The sequence below is a fragment of the Gopherus evgoodei genome, chromosome 4, assembly GCF_007399415.2.
Source record: "Gopherus evgoodei ecotype Sinaloan lineage chromosome 4, rGopEvg1_v1.p, whole genome shotgun sequence".
In the NCBI taxonomy this organism is placed as follows: Eukaryota; Metazoa; Chordata; order Testudines; family Testudinidae; genus Gopherus; species Gopherus evgoodei.
The window spans coordinates 128,300,880-128,320,192 of NC_044325.1; the positions used below are offsets into that span (position 1 = coordinate 128,300,880).

General features: G+C 43.6%; 1 protein-coding gene and 2 pseudogenes across 1 annotated transcript; all 3 read left to right on the forward strand.

The window, feature by feature from the left end:
• Positions 1-4,978: 4,978 nt before the first annotated feature.
• On the forward strand, positions 4,979-7,671 carry LOC115651251 (annotated as a pseudogene).
• Positions 7,578-10,547, forward strand: LOC115650720 (mas-related G-protein coupled receptor member H-like). Its single transcript, XM_030561042.1, has 2 exons — positions 7,578-7,915; positions 8,494-10,547. The coding sequence occupies exon 2, from the start codon at positions 8,551-8,553 to the stop codon at positions 9,484-9,486; it is 936 nt and encodes a 311-aa protein (XP_030416902.1). The 5' UTR covers positions 7,578-7,915; positions 8,494-8,550; the 3' UTR covers positions 9,487-10,547.
• LOC115651252 lies at positions 10,227-16,076 on the forward strand (annotated as a pseudogene).
• The last annotated feature ends 3,237 nt before the right edge of the window (positions 16,077-19,313 follow it).

The window sequence follows — 19,313 nt, forward strand, 5'->3', positions numbered from 1 at the left end:
TTACTAAAAACCTGGGGTTTTAAGCCTAGGATGCTTCTGCCTGCTCTTTTTTTATTACAACACATACAAAAGGGTTGTGTCCTAGGTTTGTCTTTTCGAGTCATTATCCCTTTGCAAAACTTAATGTAATTTTAACTTGTGTTTGTTAAAAAGTTTGGGAAAGAAGCAGCCTTTTTATCTTTGATCCACTAACTCACAGAGGCTGCTTTGCTGCAGTTTCACATTGTTTTTACTAAAAAATAACCTCTGTTATTTTAAAACCTAGGGGAAAACTTTTAAAAATTGTTTGTTACTAAAAGCTTATGGTTTTAACTTTTACAAAAATTCCTCTGCCCGCTCTTTTTCATTGAAACACTTAGGCCAAGGGGGTTAAATAAAAAAATGTGTCTTCATTTAGACATGTCTTTTCAAGTGTTTATACCTTTACAAGGCTTTCACTTCTAGTTGTTAAAAAGTGGGGAAAGAAGCATTCTTCTTCTTCTCTCTAATTCAGTGGTTTACAAAAAATAAGGGGTTTATAAACTGTCTGTTACTAAAAACCTGGGGTGCTTCTGCCTGTTCTTTTTTATTACAACACATACAAAAGGGATGTGTCTTAGGTTTGTCTTTTCAAGTCATTATCTCTTTGCAAAACTTAATGTAACTTTAACATATGTTTGTTAAAAAGCAGGTAAAGAAGCAAACTCCTTCTCTGCGATCCACTGACTCACAGACTCTGTTTTTGCTGACAGCTGGTTTGCAGCAAAAGCCTGCCGTCCTTACTAAAAAAAAATAATCAGTGCTAACCTAAAACCTAGAGAAAAACTTTCATAAACAGGCTTTCTGTGTTTTTAAGCCTGGGTTGTTTCTGCGGACTTACATGTTATTGAAACACCTATGCCTAAGGGACTAAATAAAGGTTGTGGGTCTTCAGGTAGGCTTGTCTTTTCAAGTGTTTTATTCCTTTACAAGCTTTTCACCTCTATTTGTTAAAAAGTGGGGAAAGAAGCAATCGTCTTCTTCTCTCTAATCCACTGGTTTACAAAATAAGGGGAATATAAACCGTCTGTTACTAAAAACCTGGGGTTTTAAGCCTAGGATGCTTCTGCCTGCTCTTTTTTTTATTTACAACACATACAAAAGGGTTGTTTCTTAGGTTTGTCTTTTCGAGTCAGTATCCCTTTGCAAAACTTAATGTAACTTTAACATGTGTTTGTTAAAAAGTTTGGGTCAGAAGCAGCCTTCTTATCTCTGATCCACTAACTCACAGAGGCTGCTTTGCTAACAGGTGCTTTGCTGCAGTTTCACATTATTTTTACTAAAAAATAACCTCTGTTATTTTAAAACCTAGGGGAAAACTTTTAAAAATTGTTTGTTACTAAAAGCTTATGGTTTTAACTTTTATAAAAATCCCTCTGCCCGCTCTTTTTCATTGAAACACTTAGGCCAAGGGGGTTAAATAAAAAAATGTGTCTTCATTTAGACATATCTTTTCAAATGTTTATACCTTTACAAGACGTTCACTTCTATTTGTTAAAAAGTGGGAAAAGAAGCAATCTTTTTCTTCTCTCTAATTCAGTGGTTTACAAAATAAGGGGTTTATAAACTGTCTGTTACTAAAAACCTGGGGTGCTTCTGCCTGCTCTTTTTTATTACAAAACAAATATAAAAGGGATGTGTTTCAGGTTTGTCTTTTTAAGCCATTATCCCTTTGCAAAACTTAATGTAACTTTAGCCTGTGTTTGTTAAAAAGCAGGTAAAAAAGCAAACTCCTTCTCTGTGATCCACTGATTCACAGAGGCTGCTTTGCTAACAGGAGCTTTGCTGCAGCTTCACATTGTTTTTACTAAAAAAAAAAACCCTGTTAGTTTAAAACCTAGGGGAAAAACTTTAAAAAATAGTGTTACTAAAAGCTTATGGATTTAACTTTTATAAAAAAAAACCCTGTAAAAGGGCTACATGGCAGAAAAATGCGGGGGGGTCTGTTTCTTTAGATAAGAATAAAACAGTTAAAAGGAAGGGGGGAGGAGGGAGTTGGCTCCTGTTTAAAATCTTGGGACTCTAGGATTGGTTCAGGAAAATGAATTCTATGATGCTGCTGTAAAACCACCTCTAATTGGGCCGATCCAAAGGTGGTGATAACAAGTCTGAGAGGATCTGAACCAGAAAAGTTGCCTCATTCTACGGAAAGACGTAAAAGGTGAGAATTCTCTCTCTCTGAGTCAACCATGTGCTGTCTATCTTTTCCCTTTGCAAAGGGGCTCTCTTTTCCCTTTTCTTGTCTTGTTCTTTCTTTTAATCCACCCTGATTCTGAATGCTTTTCTGTTCACTTTTTTACCCTGTGCTTACTAAACAGACTCTGCCTGCTTCTCTCTCTCTCATTCTGATTCCACCATGTGCTCTCTATCTTTGCTCTGTTTTCTTGTCCTGTTCTTTCTTTTAATCTCTTTTTTTCCTAATCTACACTGATATTGAATAGTTTCAATGCTTTTTTATTCACTTTTTTACCCTGTGCTTACCAAACAGGTTCTGCCTTTGTAAATTCTCTTTTGAAACCTAGTTTTTAATCATTTTAAATGCTTTTTCATAGTATCCCTTTATAGTTTTTGGCCATGTGCTTATTAACAGGTTTTGCTTTAGTAAATTCCCCTTTTAAATCTAGTTTTTAATGTTTTTAATGCTTTTTTCTTAACCTATATTGGTATTCAATAGTTTCAATGCCTTTTTATTCACCTTTTTTATCCTGGGCCTCCAAAACAGGTTTTGCCGTTTCCTTTTTCAACCTAGTTTTCAATATTATTTAATTTTTTCTTAAACTAGCCCTTCAAAACAAATATTTCCTTTTTTTAAGTTCTATCTTTCTATTCTTTCATAACTAGCCTCTTTTCTTCACTAACTTACATCTCTTCTTTCAAATTTCCTTTTTTTCCTCTAAACCTTACTCAAACTTTCTTTTTTCCTCTTAACACTCTCACACTCTTTTTTCAACCTTTTTCTCTCCATGTACCCAAGCACAAACATGCACAACACTTCCCCTAGTCAAACACATACACACACACACATTTTTTCAAAATGGCCGACGGCGCCACACTTTTGCGCCAACGGAAACGGGGAGTGGGAAGGCGGGACATAAGCCCTAAAAGGGGCGTGGAAACCTGTCAAACTTTGTATGATGATGAATGCTATCAAGCTTATTACTACTCAGATGATAGGTGGTCAATGGTTGCTTGATAGGTTGGGATTTTCAAAACCCTTCCCCCACATTTCCAGACGCTTTCTGCTGCTCCATTCAACTGGGTCAGGGCGACAGGTAACTAAGGTCACACACGTGAAGCTGCTCAGCTAACAAGAACAAATTGGCTGATCCAGAGACAGCCATAGATGATAGGAATGGATGGATGGAGGTGTACTGTAAGGTCCTGATCCAAAACCCATGGAAATCCACAAGAATCTTTTCATTCAATGTAATTGGATTTGGAGCAGGCACTTAAAGTGACAGAAGGAACAAGGATATGTTGTTGCAATTTGGGCAGACGCTGGCGCTGGAGTGAGATGCTCGGAGTGGGAGAGAGCAGACCCGAGAGGGGGGTGCAAAGCATGGCCTCGGAAAGGGGTCTCTAAAGAAGGGCATTACCAGCCATGAGGCCTCCATTTGTCAGGAGCCAATGGGGTGTGCAGCCCAGCTCCTGTAAATACTTGTTTCAGGCCCCTGGATGTTGGAAGGAGGGAAGGAAGGAAGGTAGGGCCTGCTCTTTGTCATCATTAATGATACATAACTGTTTTCTCTGTCTCTTTTTCTCTCTGTCTCTCTCAGTCCCACTCTTCAATTCTTACCCAACATTTCTTACTCCCGCCATTCTCTGCACATACATGGCTGACAGCCCCTCCCATGTTCTCTTTCTCCCTTTTTATTCCTCTCTTCATTGCTCTCTGTCTCCCTAACTCTGTCAGTCTTTCTCTCTCCAGGCTGGTCTGTACATATCAGTCATCTTCCGTGTCTCTCTCTGTCTCTAGTATCCCCCATGGCCATTATCTCTCTGGATATTTCTCACTCCCACTCACTGGGATCTGGCTGGAACAATCAGTGAAACACAGTGCTGGGAATGTCCAAGTCACTGATACCTTCTGTCTGCTCTCTGCTGACAGGTGTGTGTGAGAGAAGGAGAACAGGAAAGACCAGCATCCCACAGTGGTGGGTTCATGATGAGTGAGCTGAGTCGAAAAGCCTTGTCTGTGACTATGCCCAACTGCAGGAACAAGGAGGTGTTGTTGCAGTTTGGGCAGACACTGGGGCTGGAGTGCAGTGCTGGGAGTGGGAGAGATCAAAACCAAGAGTGGGGTGCAAAGCATGGCCTCAGAAAGGGGTCTCTAAAGAAGGGCATTCCCAGCCATGAGGCCTCCATTTGTCAGGAGCCCATGGGGGAGTGGGAGGTGCTGCAGGGACCCACACACAGTGTGTTGGATGTGATTGTTTGTAAGGTATCTGATCTGCTGCTTTATGGAATGGCAGGACATTAACTCTGATGGGGATCAGTGCTCTGGGGATCTGGCTTTCTTAGGAGTCACCAGACAGACAAAAACTCCTTTGCACGTCTGCTAAACACGCACTCCCAAAATAGGAGTAGGGGAGACAATTAAAAGAGTTAAAAAAAAATAAGGAACCCTTCTGTGACAGGGTTCACCCCACCCTATGAGGCCTGTTGGTCCTGGCCCATTCTCCACCCCAGGAAGAAGCAGCAAAGGTGTGTTCTCAAGGCCTGCCTAGACAGGTTGCACTGAAGCAGCCAATCAGAACCCAGCACAATCAGATAAAAAGAGCTGCAGACCCTGAGCAGGTCAGTTCCCATGGGGACCAGAGGAGCGAGGCTGGAGGAGTGCTCCTTCCTGGTCACAGGAGCTCAAGGCCAAACCAGAGGACGGGGGTTTGGGTGGCACTGGCATTCTGCGAGGAGGATCTGAGAACTTCAGCCCTGAGGGTAGGGAGAAAAGAAAGGGCCTATGTCAGGTAAGACCCAGGGAACAGCAACAACGAACTGGAGGCAGCAGTATGTGGCTGCTGTTTATAGGGTCTCTGGGTGGGACCTGGAGTAGTAGATGGGCCTGGGTCCCCCCCACCAATCACTGGGAAAGTGGCCTCAGCCCTGAGACATGGACAAGGCTCTCTTGGGAAGCCCAAGCGAGGTGGGAACTTAAAGGGCCCAGAGATGGGGCCGAAGATTCTGAAAAGGACTTACAGTTTGTTGAACTCTGCTACCCTGGAAGTGGTTCATCCATTTGACTGAATGGGGCTATGTGGGGAAAGACCAAGTATCACAGAGCAGAGGTTTCATAATGACTGATCTCAGTGGAGTGTCCCTATCTCCTGCATAGCCTAGCTTGTATTCTGGGGTCCAGAAAATAGGACTGTATGCCAAATATATGATTTACCTGCAGTGATCATTGATAGTATCACTCTGCTCATCTGCTTCCTTGGGCTGGTGAGAAACAGGATCGTCCTCTGGTTCCTTGGCTTCTGCATTAAGAGAAACCTCTTCACCATCTACATCCTCAGTCTGGGTACCATTGCTTGTTTTCCTCATAATTAATATTGTTGAATATTTCTATTGTTGTAGTTCATGATTTTTTTGTACTTAATGAGGACATTTTCCCTGCTGCTTTTGGTCACATACAGCACCAGTTTGTACCTCCTGACAGCCATCAGCACTGAGAGGTGTCTTTCCTTTCTTAACAACAGCTGGTGCCAATGCTACCACGCAAAACACCTGCCTGTCATTGTCTGTGCCCTGCTTTCGGCTCTCTTCTGCCAGCTAAGAGGATCGGTATCTTTTTTCTGTTTTGTATGGAACTGAAAAACTGTCTGATGACACTCATACCCATGTCTGGCCTGAATTTCCTGATTTTCATTCCCCTTATGGGTCTTCTGTCCAATCTGACACTGTTCTTCAAGCTGATGTCACCATGAAAACAGTATAGGGTATTCCGCTCATATCCTCTTCTTCCTCATCTTGTGTGTTTCTAACAGTGTCCAATACCTCCTTCAGTTTATCAGTTCTTATCACCAGACTGACATATATTGCATGCTGACCTCTGTAAATGGTAGCGCCAACCCAGTTATTTACTTCATAGTAAGGAGCTACTGGAAGCAGTGATTCAGAGGCTTTATTGGTGTCACACTCCAGAGGGTCTTTCAAGTTAAAGTAGATCCCAGAGAGGATGGAGAGACCTCCCACGGGAGACCCAATGGAGACAGCCAATTAAGTCCCCACACACCCAGCCAGGTAGAGCCAGTTGTGGGGATGGAGATTTCCTCAGATCACAGCATCAAAGAAATCAGAGATGGAAAGGATATTGCAGATCACTTGCTAAATTCCTCCCTCTCCCCCTCCCACCCCGGTCAGGATCCTTCAGCTGTAAATAACATATACAAGGAGGTTTGCCAGCAGGGTGCCAGGGGTGAGATTTCCTGCCAGGGATACAGACAACAAGGCCCCTGGGGCCACCTCCTCTCTCTGCCCATCCCCATATCCATCGGGGCTTGTTAGGGAGGACTGGCCATCCTGCAGCAAAAAAGCTTCAGGACCAGACTTCAAAGAGAAACTGCTGAGCTTCAGTTCATTTGCAAATTTGGCACCATCAGCTCAGGATTGAACAAAGACTGTGAATGGCTTGCCAACTACAGAACCAGTTTCTCCTCTCTTGGTTTTCACACCTCAACTGCTAGAACAGGGCCTCATCCTCCCTGATTGAATTGACCTCGTTATCTCTAGCTTGCTTGCTAGCATATATATACCTGCCCCTGGAAATTTCCACCACATGCATCTGAAGAAGTGGGTATTCACCCACGAAAGCTCATGCTCCAAAACGTCTGTTAGTCTATAAGGTGCCACAGGATTCTTTGCTGTTTCACACTGTGGCCCCATGCAGGTGAGGAGGGGATTCCACACTTGTTTCTTTCTGTTATAGCCATTGCATTTTCCTCGTTCACTGCTGTGTCTTTGTGTCCTTCTGGGATTATTTAAATTTTTTAATGACTATATTTAATACTCTGTGGGGCAATGTGTATGTTATGTAATGATATAGATATTTATATCAGAGGGTTAGCCGCATTAGTCTGGATCTTAGATATTTATAGTTACTACTTCTTTTAAAGTCACTATTTGATGTGAATGTCAAGACAATATCATCTTTCATACCTGTTCTGTTGAAATGCCTTTTTTCAATCTCTTTTTCTAGTAGATGGTTTCTTGAAAAAAGGAGAAATCATTTATTCCCCCATTAATTTTATAAATTATATGGACATCAGATATCTCTTTGGGGATGTGTAGAATATACATCATGGCCCGGATATTCTGGTGTTAGGAAATCTCAAGACACAAAAATCATAACTAAAGTGTCCCAAAAATATGTCATTTAGAAAAATTAAACAATTAAGAAGGTGCAAATTTTCGTTGTAATGAACATGGTAGGGTAACGCCCTAAAACAGCAGGAACCTTTCTCAGAGAAACGCAACTTCCTGTGATTCTATCCTGTGAGACTTAACCTTGTGCAAGCATTTCCTTTATGTGCAGGAGGCCAGAAGCAGCTAGAAAAGGGAAGCATAGCCTTGATGTTGTCTGATGTTATCAAGCTGCCCAGTGGACATAAGATGCCTGGACACTGTGATCTCTGTGTGCCCCTCTGCCCAATGTGAGGAAGACATTTCTACGACAGGACCGGGGAAGGGATTGAGTGTTGGACGCTGCACAGGGGTTGGCAGAGAAATTCTTAGTGTCTTTATATTACACTGTTACTCAGAGATCTTTCCCATGTAGATCCTACAGTGAGAACTGCAGTTAGTGACCGTGAGACTGAGAGACTCTGAAGCAGACCTGCCCCAGCCCAGCTCTTGTAAATACTTAATTCAGATCCCTGGACGTTGGAAGGAAGAAAGCAAGGTAAGGGCCTGCTCTTTGTCATCATTAATGATATATGCCTGTTTTCTCTGTCTCACTCAACTCCACTCTTGAATTCTCACCCTACATTTCTTATTCCTGCCATTCTCTGCACATACATGGCTGACAGCCCCTCCCCTTTTCCCTTTCTCCCTTTCTATTCCTCTCTGTCTCCCTAACTCTGTCTCTGTCTCTCTCTCCAGGCTGGTCTGTATACATCGGTCTTTCTCCAGGTCTCTCTCTGTCCCTAGTATCCCCTATGACCATTATTTCTCTGGATATTTCTCACTGCCACTCCTTGGGATCTGGCTGTTCCTAGTCAGGGGGCTGGGGAAGGGCTGGAATCAGGGCCGGTTCCAGGCATCAGCAGAGGAAGCACACGCCTGGGGCAGTACAGTCTGAGTGGCTTTTTTTTGCTTCTGCAGTTTGGGTGGCAGTCTGAGCAGGTTGGTTTTTTATGTTTTTTTTTTTGCTTGGGGTGGCAAAAATGGTAGACCCGCCTCTGGCTGGAATAATCAGTGAAAAACAGCACTGGGGTTGTCAAAGTCACTAATTCTCCTCTATTTGCTCTCTGCTAAAAGGTGTGTGTGAGAGAAGGAGAACAGGAAAGACCAGCATCCCACAGTGGAGGGTTCACGATGAGTGAGCTGAGTCCAATGTACTTGTCTGTGACTATACCCAGCCAGGAGCCTGAGGATGAAAATTATGGATGCGCAACAGATTATTTAACTGCAGTGATCATTGACAGCATCACTCTGCTCCTCTGCCTGTTCGGGCTGGTGGGGAATGGGATTGTGCTCTGGTTCCTTGGTTTCCATATTAAGAGGAACATCTTCACTGTCTACATCCTCAACCTGGCTGCTGCTGACTTTGGCTTCCTCCTCTGTCTGCCTGGTTTCCTTATAACCTTTAATGCCAGACATTTATTTTGTTTTCCTTTAGTGGGACTTAACTTAATAAACTCATTTCATCTGCTGTCTTTGCTTGCATACAGCACCAGCCTTTATCTCCTGACAGCCATCAGCACTGAGCGGTGTGTGTCTGTCCTCTTTCCCATCTGGCACCGATGCCGCCGCCCGAAGAACTTGTCTGCCATTGTCTGTGCCCTGCTCTGGGTTCTCTCCAGCCTGCTGTCAGGAATAGTGTATTCTTTATGTTTTGTTGATGGAACTGAAAATTGTTGGCTTACGTTCCTACCCATGTATGGCCTGAATTTCCTCATTTTTGCTCCCATCATGATTGTGTCCAGTCTGATCTTGTTCATCAAGCTCCGACATAGCTCACAGCGACGTCAGCAAGAAAAGCTCTACATTGTTATCTTGCTCACTGTCCTCTTCTTCCTCATCTTTGCTGTTCCCCTCAGTGTACAATACTTCCTTGACCTTATTCATTATTGTCACGCTAATGAGCTATCTTACCTGCTGGCTTCTATAAACAGCAGCATCAACCCAGTTATTTACTTCCTAGTTGGGAGCTACAGGCAGCACCGATTCAGAGGCTGCCTCCAGATCGCGCTCCGGAGCATATTTGAAGAAAAGACAGATTCCAGAGAGGGTGGAGAAACCTCCAGATAAGACACAGTGAAGATGTCAATTTAATCTCAGCAGCACTCAGTCTGGGACACTGTTTTTGGGATGAAGATTTCCCTAGTTCACATCATCAAAGAAATTAAAGATGGACAGGACCCAGTAGGTCATTTGCTAAATTCTTCCCCTCCCCGACCCAGAGCAGGATCCTTCCTAAAGTTGATCCCCAGGTTTCTGTGCAGTTGTAAAGAACACCAGTGGGTCACATGGGACTCAATCCTTCTCCCTTTGGAATCAGTGGGGGAAGTCCTGTTGGCTTGGATGGAAGCAGGAACAGATCCATAATGGGCTCATTAACTTTGTTTTTGAAATACCACTGAACAGTAATTTCACTTGTGGTGGCATGTCTCCCATTGTTGCCTGAAGACTGATGCAGAAGGTGCTTCTATGCAGCTCTGGACTCTTGCTTCTGCAGGTTGATATTTGAAACCTTCACCACTATTGCAGTGAAAACAATTAAGAATTACTATGAACTAACCAATGAGTTTAAATCATCTATTAATAAGGCCTGGCATTTGTGGCATAAGCTTCTTTAGTGATGTTTATTTGCAAATGTTATGTCTAATTTCAAGGATGTAATGTGGTAACTTACTGGTATCATTACTATGTAAACACAAAATGTGTTATGTAGTAATATGAAAACAAATGACTACACTGTAGCTGGATATTAATATAAAGAAACCTTCTGAGCAAGAAATATTAACGTATATTGGGGGAATTATCTAGCAATGCTTAAGCAACATTCTTACCAAACACAGAAACAGAAGAAGAACCTCTACAATGATGGTCAGAAGGACAATGGCTTCTTTGATGCCTGTTTAAGTTTAATAACTCTCTAAGAATCACTAGAGTACAAATACATTTTTAAAAGCTAGCAGGCTTTTATACTGGAAATAGAGATGTTCAGTCTCAGTTGAAATAGAATTTCAACTGCTATTCAGTGCTAATGGAATTAAAATAACATCTAAGAAAATGACTTGAATAACAGTTAAAACTCCATGGCAGGGGCAGGGGCCATGGGGAAGAAGTGGAGCAGGGGCTGGAGCAGCATGCAGCTGCATAGGGCACCAGGAAATTTGGTGCCCCAAATTTCCTGGTGCCCTATGCAACCGTGTACTTTGCGTATGGGTAAGGACAGCCCTGTGTTCAGCTCTCCAGACTTATATCTGGGCTACTCTCCCAGCCTGTCTACTGATGATGTGTCCACCTGCTCTCAGGGCCAATCCCCTAATTCCAGTTTCAGGCAGCATTTTGCTGTCCCCCTCTGCCCAGCAGTGCCACATGCTGTGTGCCTTCTCTCTGTAGCCCAATCCCTGTACGGCTGATGAGTTTTCAGCCAATTTCCTTTCTCCTTTCGGGTTTGGCTAAGCTTCTGCTCCAAAATGCCATTCCCCTCTCTCAAGAAGAGGTGGGAAGGGAGCCAGAGGTGGGATTTTCAACCAGTCCTGTAGTCAACCAGGGCTCTGTGGCTAACTGCCCTCTTTGCCCACCCCCTAATCAATCAGGCTCATGGGGACTATTGCACAGTGACCATATGCAGGTGGAATGGAGGCTATACACTTGCTTCCTTGTTTTATAGCTATTGGGTGATCTCTGTCCATTGCATTTCCCTCACTCACTGCTCCTTGATTGGTGTCCTTCTGGGATTATTTAAATTATCTAATGATTAAGGCTGCAAGTCTGTCATGGAGGTCACGGAAGTTACAGATTCTGTGACTTTCCGTGACCTCCAGGACTTCTTCAGCAGCAGGAGTTTGGGTGTGTGGGAGGGGGCTCAGGGCTAGGGGAAGAGTTTTTGAGGGTGTGGGGGGGCACTTATGTGGGGTGAGGGCCTCCCTTCAACTCCTAGGTGGTGAAGGGGTGGGGGAGGTCTCCACACTGCCCGCACCCACAGGCCCCACTTGCATAGCTCCCATTGGCGGGGAACCACAGCCAATGGGAGCTGAGGCACTTGGTGCTTGTGGTGGGAGCAGAAGAGGAGGCCCTGCCTCCACTGCCTAGGAGCTGCAGGGATGGAGCCAGTAGAAAGCCCCATCAACCGCCTCCCCCAGTACAAGCGGGGGTCTTGGGTCAACTCCCTGAGCACCCGCCGCACCCCGGACTGCCCTCCCCCCCTCAGAATATCCCCACCCAAGTTTTAGTCAGGGTGGGTATTTTTAGTAAATGTCATGGAGAGGTCATGTGCCCATGAATTTTTGTTTATGGCCTGTGACCTGTCCAGGACTTTTACTAAAAATATCTGTGACTAAAATGTAGCCTTACTAATTATCATTGTCACACTGGTAGACTAGGTGGCAACTCAAGCCAAGACCCCAGGCTTCACTGAACACTTACAAATGCGTAGCTGGAAATCAGTCTTGCTTACCTGTGTGTTAGTATGATTAAAATTGATATTAGATATTGAGTTGATAAGAATGTATTTTGTGTTTAGTCTTTATAAAATGCTGATAGGATGCTTCATGCATTGATCTCACTTATAACCTCTACAGCCCATGGTGTAAAGCTATTTTAAGTGTTTGCATAGTAAACCTCTAATTGTGTAACTCACCAAACAGGAAATCATTAATTAAAGTAAAGATGTCATCCTGTGTACAAGGTGGCCCACAGAAGACAATCGTGGCATCAAAGGAGAGAGGCCCTGTTGATAGCATTCCTAGCTCCCTTTGGGAAGGAGAGACCTACTCATGAACTCATCCCATCAGTTTTAACTCTGGAGTGGAGGGAATAAAAATCCCTGACAAGGAGAAATTGAAACTCTCATGCTGTCTGGACTGTGAGGGGCAAAGATTCCTAAACATAAGAAAAGAGATCCCCAGGCTGATTGCCATGGATTAGCCCTGACAGACATTTGGAATGAACAGATTACAACTCTGCCACCTTTTGAATCACAGATTGAAACTCATTTGTGTATATATTCTTGCTTGCTTTAACCTGTAAATAACTCGTATCTTTTTCTGGTTAATAAATTTTTAGTTTAGTTGTCTTTGGTGTGAGATCTAAGTAGGGTTGCTAATCCTCCAGGATTGTCCAGGAATCTCCAGGAATTAAAGATTAATCTATAATTAAAAGCAGCAAAGATTCCTGTGGCACCTTATAGACTAACATGTTTTGGAACATGAGCTTTCGTGGGTGAATACCCACTTCATCGGATGCAGTGGGTATTCACCCACGAAAGCTCATGCTCCAAAAAATCTGTTAGTCTATAAGGTGCCACAGGACTCTTTGCTGCTTTTACAGATCCAGACTAACACGGTGTCAAGGTTTTTTCCCCACTTTGAACTTTAGAGTACAAGAAGTGGGGACCTGCACGAACACTTCTAAACTTCATTACTAGCTTAGGTTTGGTACGCTGCCACAAGCCAGAATTTAGTGTCTGGCACACTTCCTGTTTCCCCGAAACCTTCCCTGGGGAACCCAGACCCAAACCCCTTGGGTCTTAATACAAGGAGAAATTAACCATCCCCCTCCTTTTCCCTCCAGACTTTTCCCTCCCTGGATTGCCTTGAGAGGCTTCACACAGAGCTAAACTCCTTGGATCTTAAAATAAGGAAAAATCAATCAGGTTCTTAAAAAGAAAGCTTTTAATTAAAGAAAGAAAAAGTAAAAATTATCTCTGTAAAATCAGGATAGAAAATACTTTACAGGGTACTCAGATTCACATAGACTAGAGGGACCCCCCCCAGCCTTAGACTCAAAGTTACAGCAAACAGAGGTAAAAATCCTTCCAGCAAAAGAAACCTTTACAAGTTAAGAAAACAAACATAAGACTAATCCGCCTTGCCTGGCTATTACTTACAATTTTGAAACATGAAAGACTGATTCAGAAAGCTTGGGAAAGCCTGGAATGATGTCCCGTCCCTCTGAGTCCCGAGAGCGAACAACAAACAAAACAAAAAGCACAAACAAAGACTTCCCTCCACCAAGATTTGAAAGTATCTTGTCCCCCTATTGGTCCTCTGGTCAGGTGTCAGCCAGGTTTACTGAGCTTCTTAACCCTTTACAGGTAAAAGAGACATAAACCCCTAACCATCTGTTTATGACACACGGCTACCCCTCTGATACTCTATAATTAAAGAGTATGTCGTGTGATGAAACCTCCAGGAATATGTCCAACCAAATTTGGCAACCCTAGATCTAAGGTACAAATTGACCTGGGGTAAGTGACTTGTGTCTTGGGGCTGTGAGCAACCTGAATATTTTGTGATCTTTGGTTTAAGTGACCATGTATCACATCGTCCAGCTTGCCTGGGTGGCAAGATAGACTGGAGTGTCCAAGGGTCTGTGACTCCATTATAAGATTATTGTAGTTCACATTTATTACTGAGTGGGTGAAATCTAATTATAGAACATACCACCAGTTTTAGAAGGTCTACCTTGCTTTTTGACAGTCTGCCCTGGGGTTGGTGCACAGTCATGAGCCACTCCAGTCAGTGTGAAAATTACACCTAATACTCATTTGGAGAATTGTGTATAGTTTTACTATAGAGATATTTATATGTATTTCTTTCATTAGAACACCTTACTTTATCTTGGGTCCTTATGTTTTGGTCAAATACAATGACATCACCATTCAATGTTAATGTCTGTACATTACTTCCTTTAATGCCCACCATATCAAAACGCATTTTTTTCAATCTCTTTTTAGTAGATGGGTTTGTAGTAAGAAACAGAAAACATTTATTGCCACATTAATTTAAAAAAACATAATCAGAGGAAATATATCTTTAAGAATCTGTAGAATATATATTATGGACTTACATACTGTGGTGATGGAAGATTTCCAGACAGACACAAAAGTTATAACCAAGTGGTACAGAAATATAGTATTTGGGGTAATTAGAGCAAAATTGAACCATTAAGAAGGTGCCAGTTGTCATGCTTATTAACACAATTGCTTCTGCCCTAACTACATTAGCAGCTCTTCTCAGATAAGAGTGGCTTTCTTGGATATCTTGGATATCTATTACTTAATCTTTGCAAAGCCATTGGGTTAGGAGATCAGAAGCAATCAGGGAAGGGAAGCAGATCTCTGACAGTGACTGATGCTGCATAGCTGCCCAGTGATCATGAAAGGAATAATGGTATATGCTGTGTCCCACTCTGTCCAGAGTGGAGAAGACATTTCTCTAATGACTTCTGGCAGTGACTGGGTGTTGGATGCTACACAGATTACAGGGAAATTCTTAGTTTCTGGGTAACAGATAAAACTCAAAAAACTTTTTCATGAAGATCCTACACTGAGAAACCCATTTAATAACCGTGAGACAGAGCAAGTTGGAAGTGAATCTGCCCAAGCCTGGTTCCTGTAAACACTTGATTCAGGCTCCAGAATGATGGAGGTAAGGAAGGTGAGGGATTGCTCTTTGTCATTATTAATGATACATGACTGTTCTCTATCTTTCTCTTTCTACCTCACTTTCCAAATCTCACCCAACTTCTCTTAATCCTTTCATTCTGTACCTATAGCTAACTTCCAACCCCTCCCAATTTTTCTTTCTCCCTCTTTTCATCTCTCTCTGACCCTAACTCTGTCTCTCCCACCTCTCTGTCCAGGTTGGTCCTCACCTATCACCATTTTTTATGTCTCTTTCTGTCTGTAAGTTTTCCCATGGCCATTATCTCTCAGGATATTTCTCCTTCCCACTCATTGGGATCTGGCTGTTCCAGGCCATGAAGCTGGGAAGGGGCTGGAATGATCAGTGAAACACAGTGGTGGGGATGTTACTGATTCACCTCCATCTGCTCTCTGCTAACAGGTATGTGTGAGAGAGGGGTAGAAGGAGAGACTGGCATCCCACAGCAGAGATTTCATGGTGACTGAGCTGAGCCCTACATCTCTGCCCCCGACTGAACCCAGCCTGGATAATTGGGACCAAAAATAGTGGGACTGGATGCCAAAAAGATGATTTAACTCTAGTAAGCATTGATGGTGTCACTCTGCTCATCTGCCTCTTTGGGCTTCTGGGGAATGTTATCATCCTCTGGTTCCTTGGCTTCTGCATTAAGAGGAATCTCTTCACTATCTACATCCTGCACATGGCCACCACTGACTTTTGTTTCCTCTTCTGCCTTCTTGGTTTCCTCATAATTGTTGCTGCCAAACATTTATTTTGTTTTCTTTTAGAAGATTTTTGCTTAATCTGCTCATACACAGCACCAGCCTTGACCGGCTGATGGCGTTCAACACTGAGAGATATCTGTCAGTTCTCTATCCCATCTGGCACTGATGCTGCCCTCCAAATGACTTATCTTCCATTGTCTGTGTCCTGCTGTGGATTCTCTCCTGCCTGCTGTCTGGAATATTGTCTCCTTTTGGTTTTGCTGATGTCACTGAAAATTGTTGGAATATGCCTCTACCCATGTGTGCCCTGAATTTCCTCATTTTCTCTACCCTCATGGTTCTGGCCAATCTGCTCCTGTTTTTCAAAGTCTGATGTAGCTCACAGTGATGTCAGCAAGGAAAGATCTTAGCTGTTATCCTGCTCACTGTCTTCTTCCTCATCTTTGCTGTTCCTTTTAGTGTCCATTTCTTCCTTATTATTATCTCACCAATGATGCATCTTCCTGGGATGGCTTAGGGTGCAGTCTAGACCAGCAAGGGCTTGTCACTGCTTGACCAGTAACTCTGGGTACCTTAAATTCTTTGCTCCTGTAGCTCAACATCCCAGCCAGCAGACAAGCATGTAGCTCCCTGAGTGTCTGTGTGCTGTGTCGTCCTGAGTCAGCACTCTGGCCTCAGCAGCCCGTCTACAACTCAGAAGACTCAACCTTTGTCCCCTCCAGCCTTGGTTACTACTTACATCAACAGAACTGATATTTTTCCAGAAAGAAAGATTGCATCTGTTGAATAGCTGCTTGCCATCTACAATAATTTCCCACAAATGATTTTTTATCTGCTCTGGTAGTTAGCAGAGAGGAAGGCAAGAGCAGAATGTCACTTTCAATGATCCGTGGCACTCAGAGAGGACAGACTAGTATGGGCATGTTGGAAGTACAGTATGAGGGTGTCAGGCTGGGCTTGTGGGTAGGAACTCACCCTGGGAGCTGGGTTCAACTCCTGCATTCACCAAAGACTCCCTGTGCGACCTTGGACAAATCACTTAGTCCCTTTTTTGCCTCTGTCTCCCACCTGTAAAGCAGGGATAACAAACTTTCTGTGTCTGTCTCAGTGTCAGCCCATTGTGGCAGAGGCTGCCTCCTATTCTTCGTTTGTGCAGGGCATAGCACAATCAGTTTCTTGGTGCAAAGGTCACATAAATAATAATCAGTCAAGTACCTGGGCATCCAACCGGTCCTAATGCCACAGACCATTCTAAGATGTAACTTGTAAGTGCCAAGGATAGAAACTAATGCCACACAGCCCTGAAAAACTCACACTCCCAGCTCTCCACTGATGTGTGCATCCTTTTTGTAGGGATGGAGATTTATGAAACATCAGACCTTAATACACATTCTGTATTGATGGAACACCTGTTGGATAGACATGTGCATGGCACAAACATACAATACCAAGATCTAAGGAGAGGGAATCAGAAAACTGAGATGAATTCAACAGTTCACAGCTCTCTGAGGTATTGTTTCAGTTTGTATTCATTTAAATGGGGTGCTCTCATTCATCTAAGCACATCCCCTTGAAATGAATAGGCCACTTCACATCACTCCAATCCTGCTGCTGATGTACAGTGCCCCTTCCCCCTACAGTAGACCCAGACCTGGGATAGGAAGTCTGGTATTCTCCTCATCCCCCCCACCCCCATCCTGACCCCAGCTGCCTCCAGCTGGTAGATGTGCTCCTCACAGGCCATCATAGAATAATAGAATATTAGGTTTGGAAGAGACCTCAGGAGGTCATCTAGTCCAATCCCAGCTCAAAGCAGGACTAACCCCAACTAAATCATCCCAGCCAGGGCTTTGTCAAGCTGGGCCTTAAAAACCTCTAAGGATGGAGATTCCACCACCATCCTAGGTAGCCCATTCCAGTGCTTCACCGTCCTCCTAGTGAAATAGTGTTTCCTACTATTCAACCTAGACCTCCCCCACTGCAACTTGAGACAATTGTTTCTTGTTCTATCATCTGTCACCACTGAGAATAGCCTAGCTCCATCCTCTTTGGAACCCTGCTTCAGATAGTTGAAGGCTGCTATCAAATCCTGCGTCACTCTTCCCTTCTGCAGACTCAGTAACCCCAGTTCCCTCAGCTTCCTCTTGTAAGGCATGTGCTCCAGCCCCCTAATCATTTTTGTTGCCCTCCGCTGGACTCTCTCCAATTTGTCCACATCCCTTCTGTAGTAGGGGGACTAAAACTGGACACAATACTCCAGGTGTGGCCTCACCAGTGCCAAATAGAGGGGAATAATCACTTCCCTTGATTTGCTGGCAATGCCCCTACTTATACAGCCCAATATGCCATTGGCCATCTTGGCAACAAGGGCACACGGCTGACTCATATCTAGCTTCTTGTCCACTTTAATCCCAAGTATCAGAGGGGTAGTCATGTTAGTCTGGATCTGTAAAAGCAGCAAAGAGTCCTGTGGCACGTTATAGACTAACAGACGTTTTGGAGCATGAGCTTTCATGGGTGACATGCATCTGATGAAGTGGGTATTCACCCAGGAAAGCTCATGCTCCAAAATGTCTGTTAGTCTATAAGGTGTCACAGGACCCTTTTGTAATCCCCAAGTCTTTTTCTGCAGAACTGCCATTTAGCCAGTCGATTCTCAGCCTGTAGCAGTGCATGGGATTCTTCCTTCCTAAGTGCAGGATTCTGCACATGTCCTTGTTGAACCTCATCAGATTTCTTTTGGCCCAGTCCTCCAGTTTGTCTTGGTCACTCTGGACCCTATCCCTACCCTCCAGCATATACCTCCCCCCACAGCTTAGATTCATCTGCGAAGTTGCTGAGGGTGCACTTCATCCCATCATCCAGATCATTAATAAAGATGTTGAACAAAACCAGCCCCAGGACCGACCCCTCTCAATTATCAGTTATCAGTTATCACCTTCCCTCTCTTAATGGCCTCTCCAGTCCTACCAAGGTGTAAGACTTCCCACACACTAGTCTTCTTCGCATTCCCTCCCCAGGCTCAGAAATGGTACAGTGTTGCACTGGGGCATTGCTCCACCGGTGCATAGCTGGGAAAGCATATGATGCATTATCTTAACTGCTTAGCCACAAGGCAGAACTGGGCAACCTCAACTCTGAGTTAAAAGTTTTTGAACAGTGAATTACCTTGTGTTTTGAGGAAGTGGGGGCAGTGATAGGGACATGATCTCATGGGGGGATAGAGGGGAGACACAATAAATTTTTCCAGACACTCCTTGCCACCACTCAATTCCTTTTTGATTGGCTTAATCACAAGGCAGGAGGTTTTTGGACATTTGGGTTCCCCCCTGCCCAAATCATTCATTTTAGAAAACTTTTTGAATTTGAAATCAGACTGAAAATTACAGATTCCAACAAACCAACAAACCTTCAATACAAGATGCAGTGAGAAATTTTGAAGCAACCAGCAAAGGAACAGAATAAAATTGATTTTAAAAATGTCACAGACTTTGTATTTTTCCTTCATTTTTCACCTAGCTCCTGGGTTTTGTGTACTATATCCAAATGACAGACTTGACTCTTTGCTGGTTTGAACAGCTTCCTGCTTCTGAGTGCTAGCAAATGGGATTCTCATATTTTAGAGTCACCCTTCCCTCCCAGGAGACAGAAATAGGGGGGTGCTGAGGTTTCTTATTCCCAAGGTTCTGTGCCAGGAACTTTCAGGGTCCTCAGATTCCCTTGAGATTTCAGGACACTGTTACTTTAATCCCAG

Coding starts and splice junctions, on each gene's coding strand:
- LOC115650720 (XM_030561042.1), top strand. CDS start 8,551: ATGAGTGAGCTGAGTCCAATGTACTTGTCTGTGACTATACCCAGCCAG.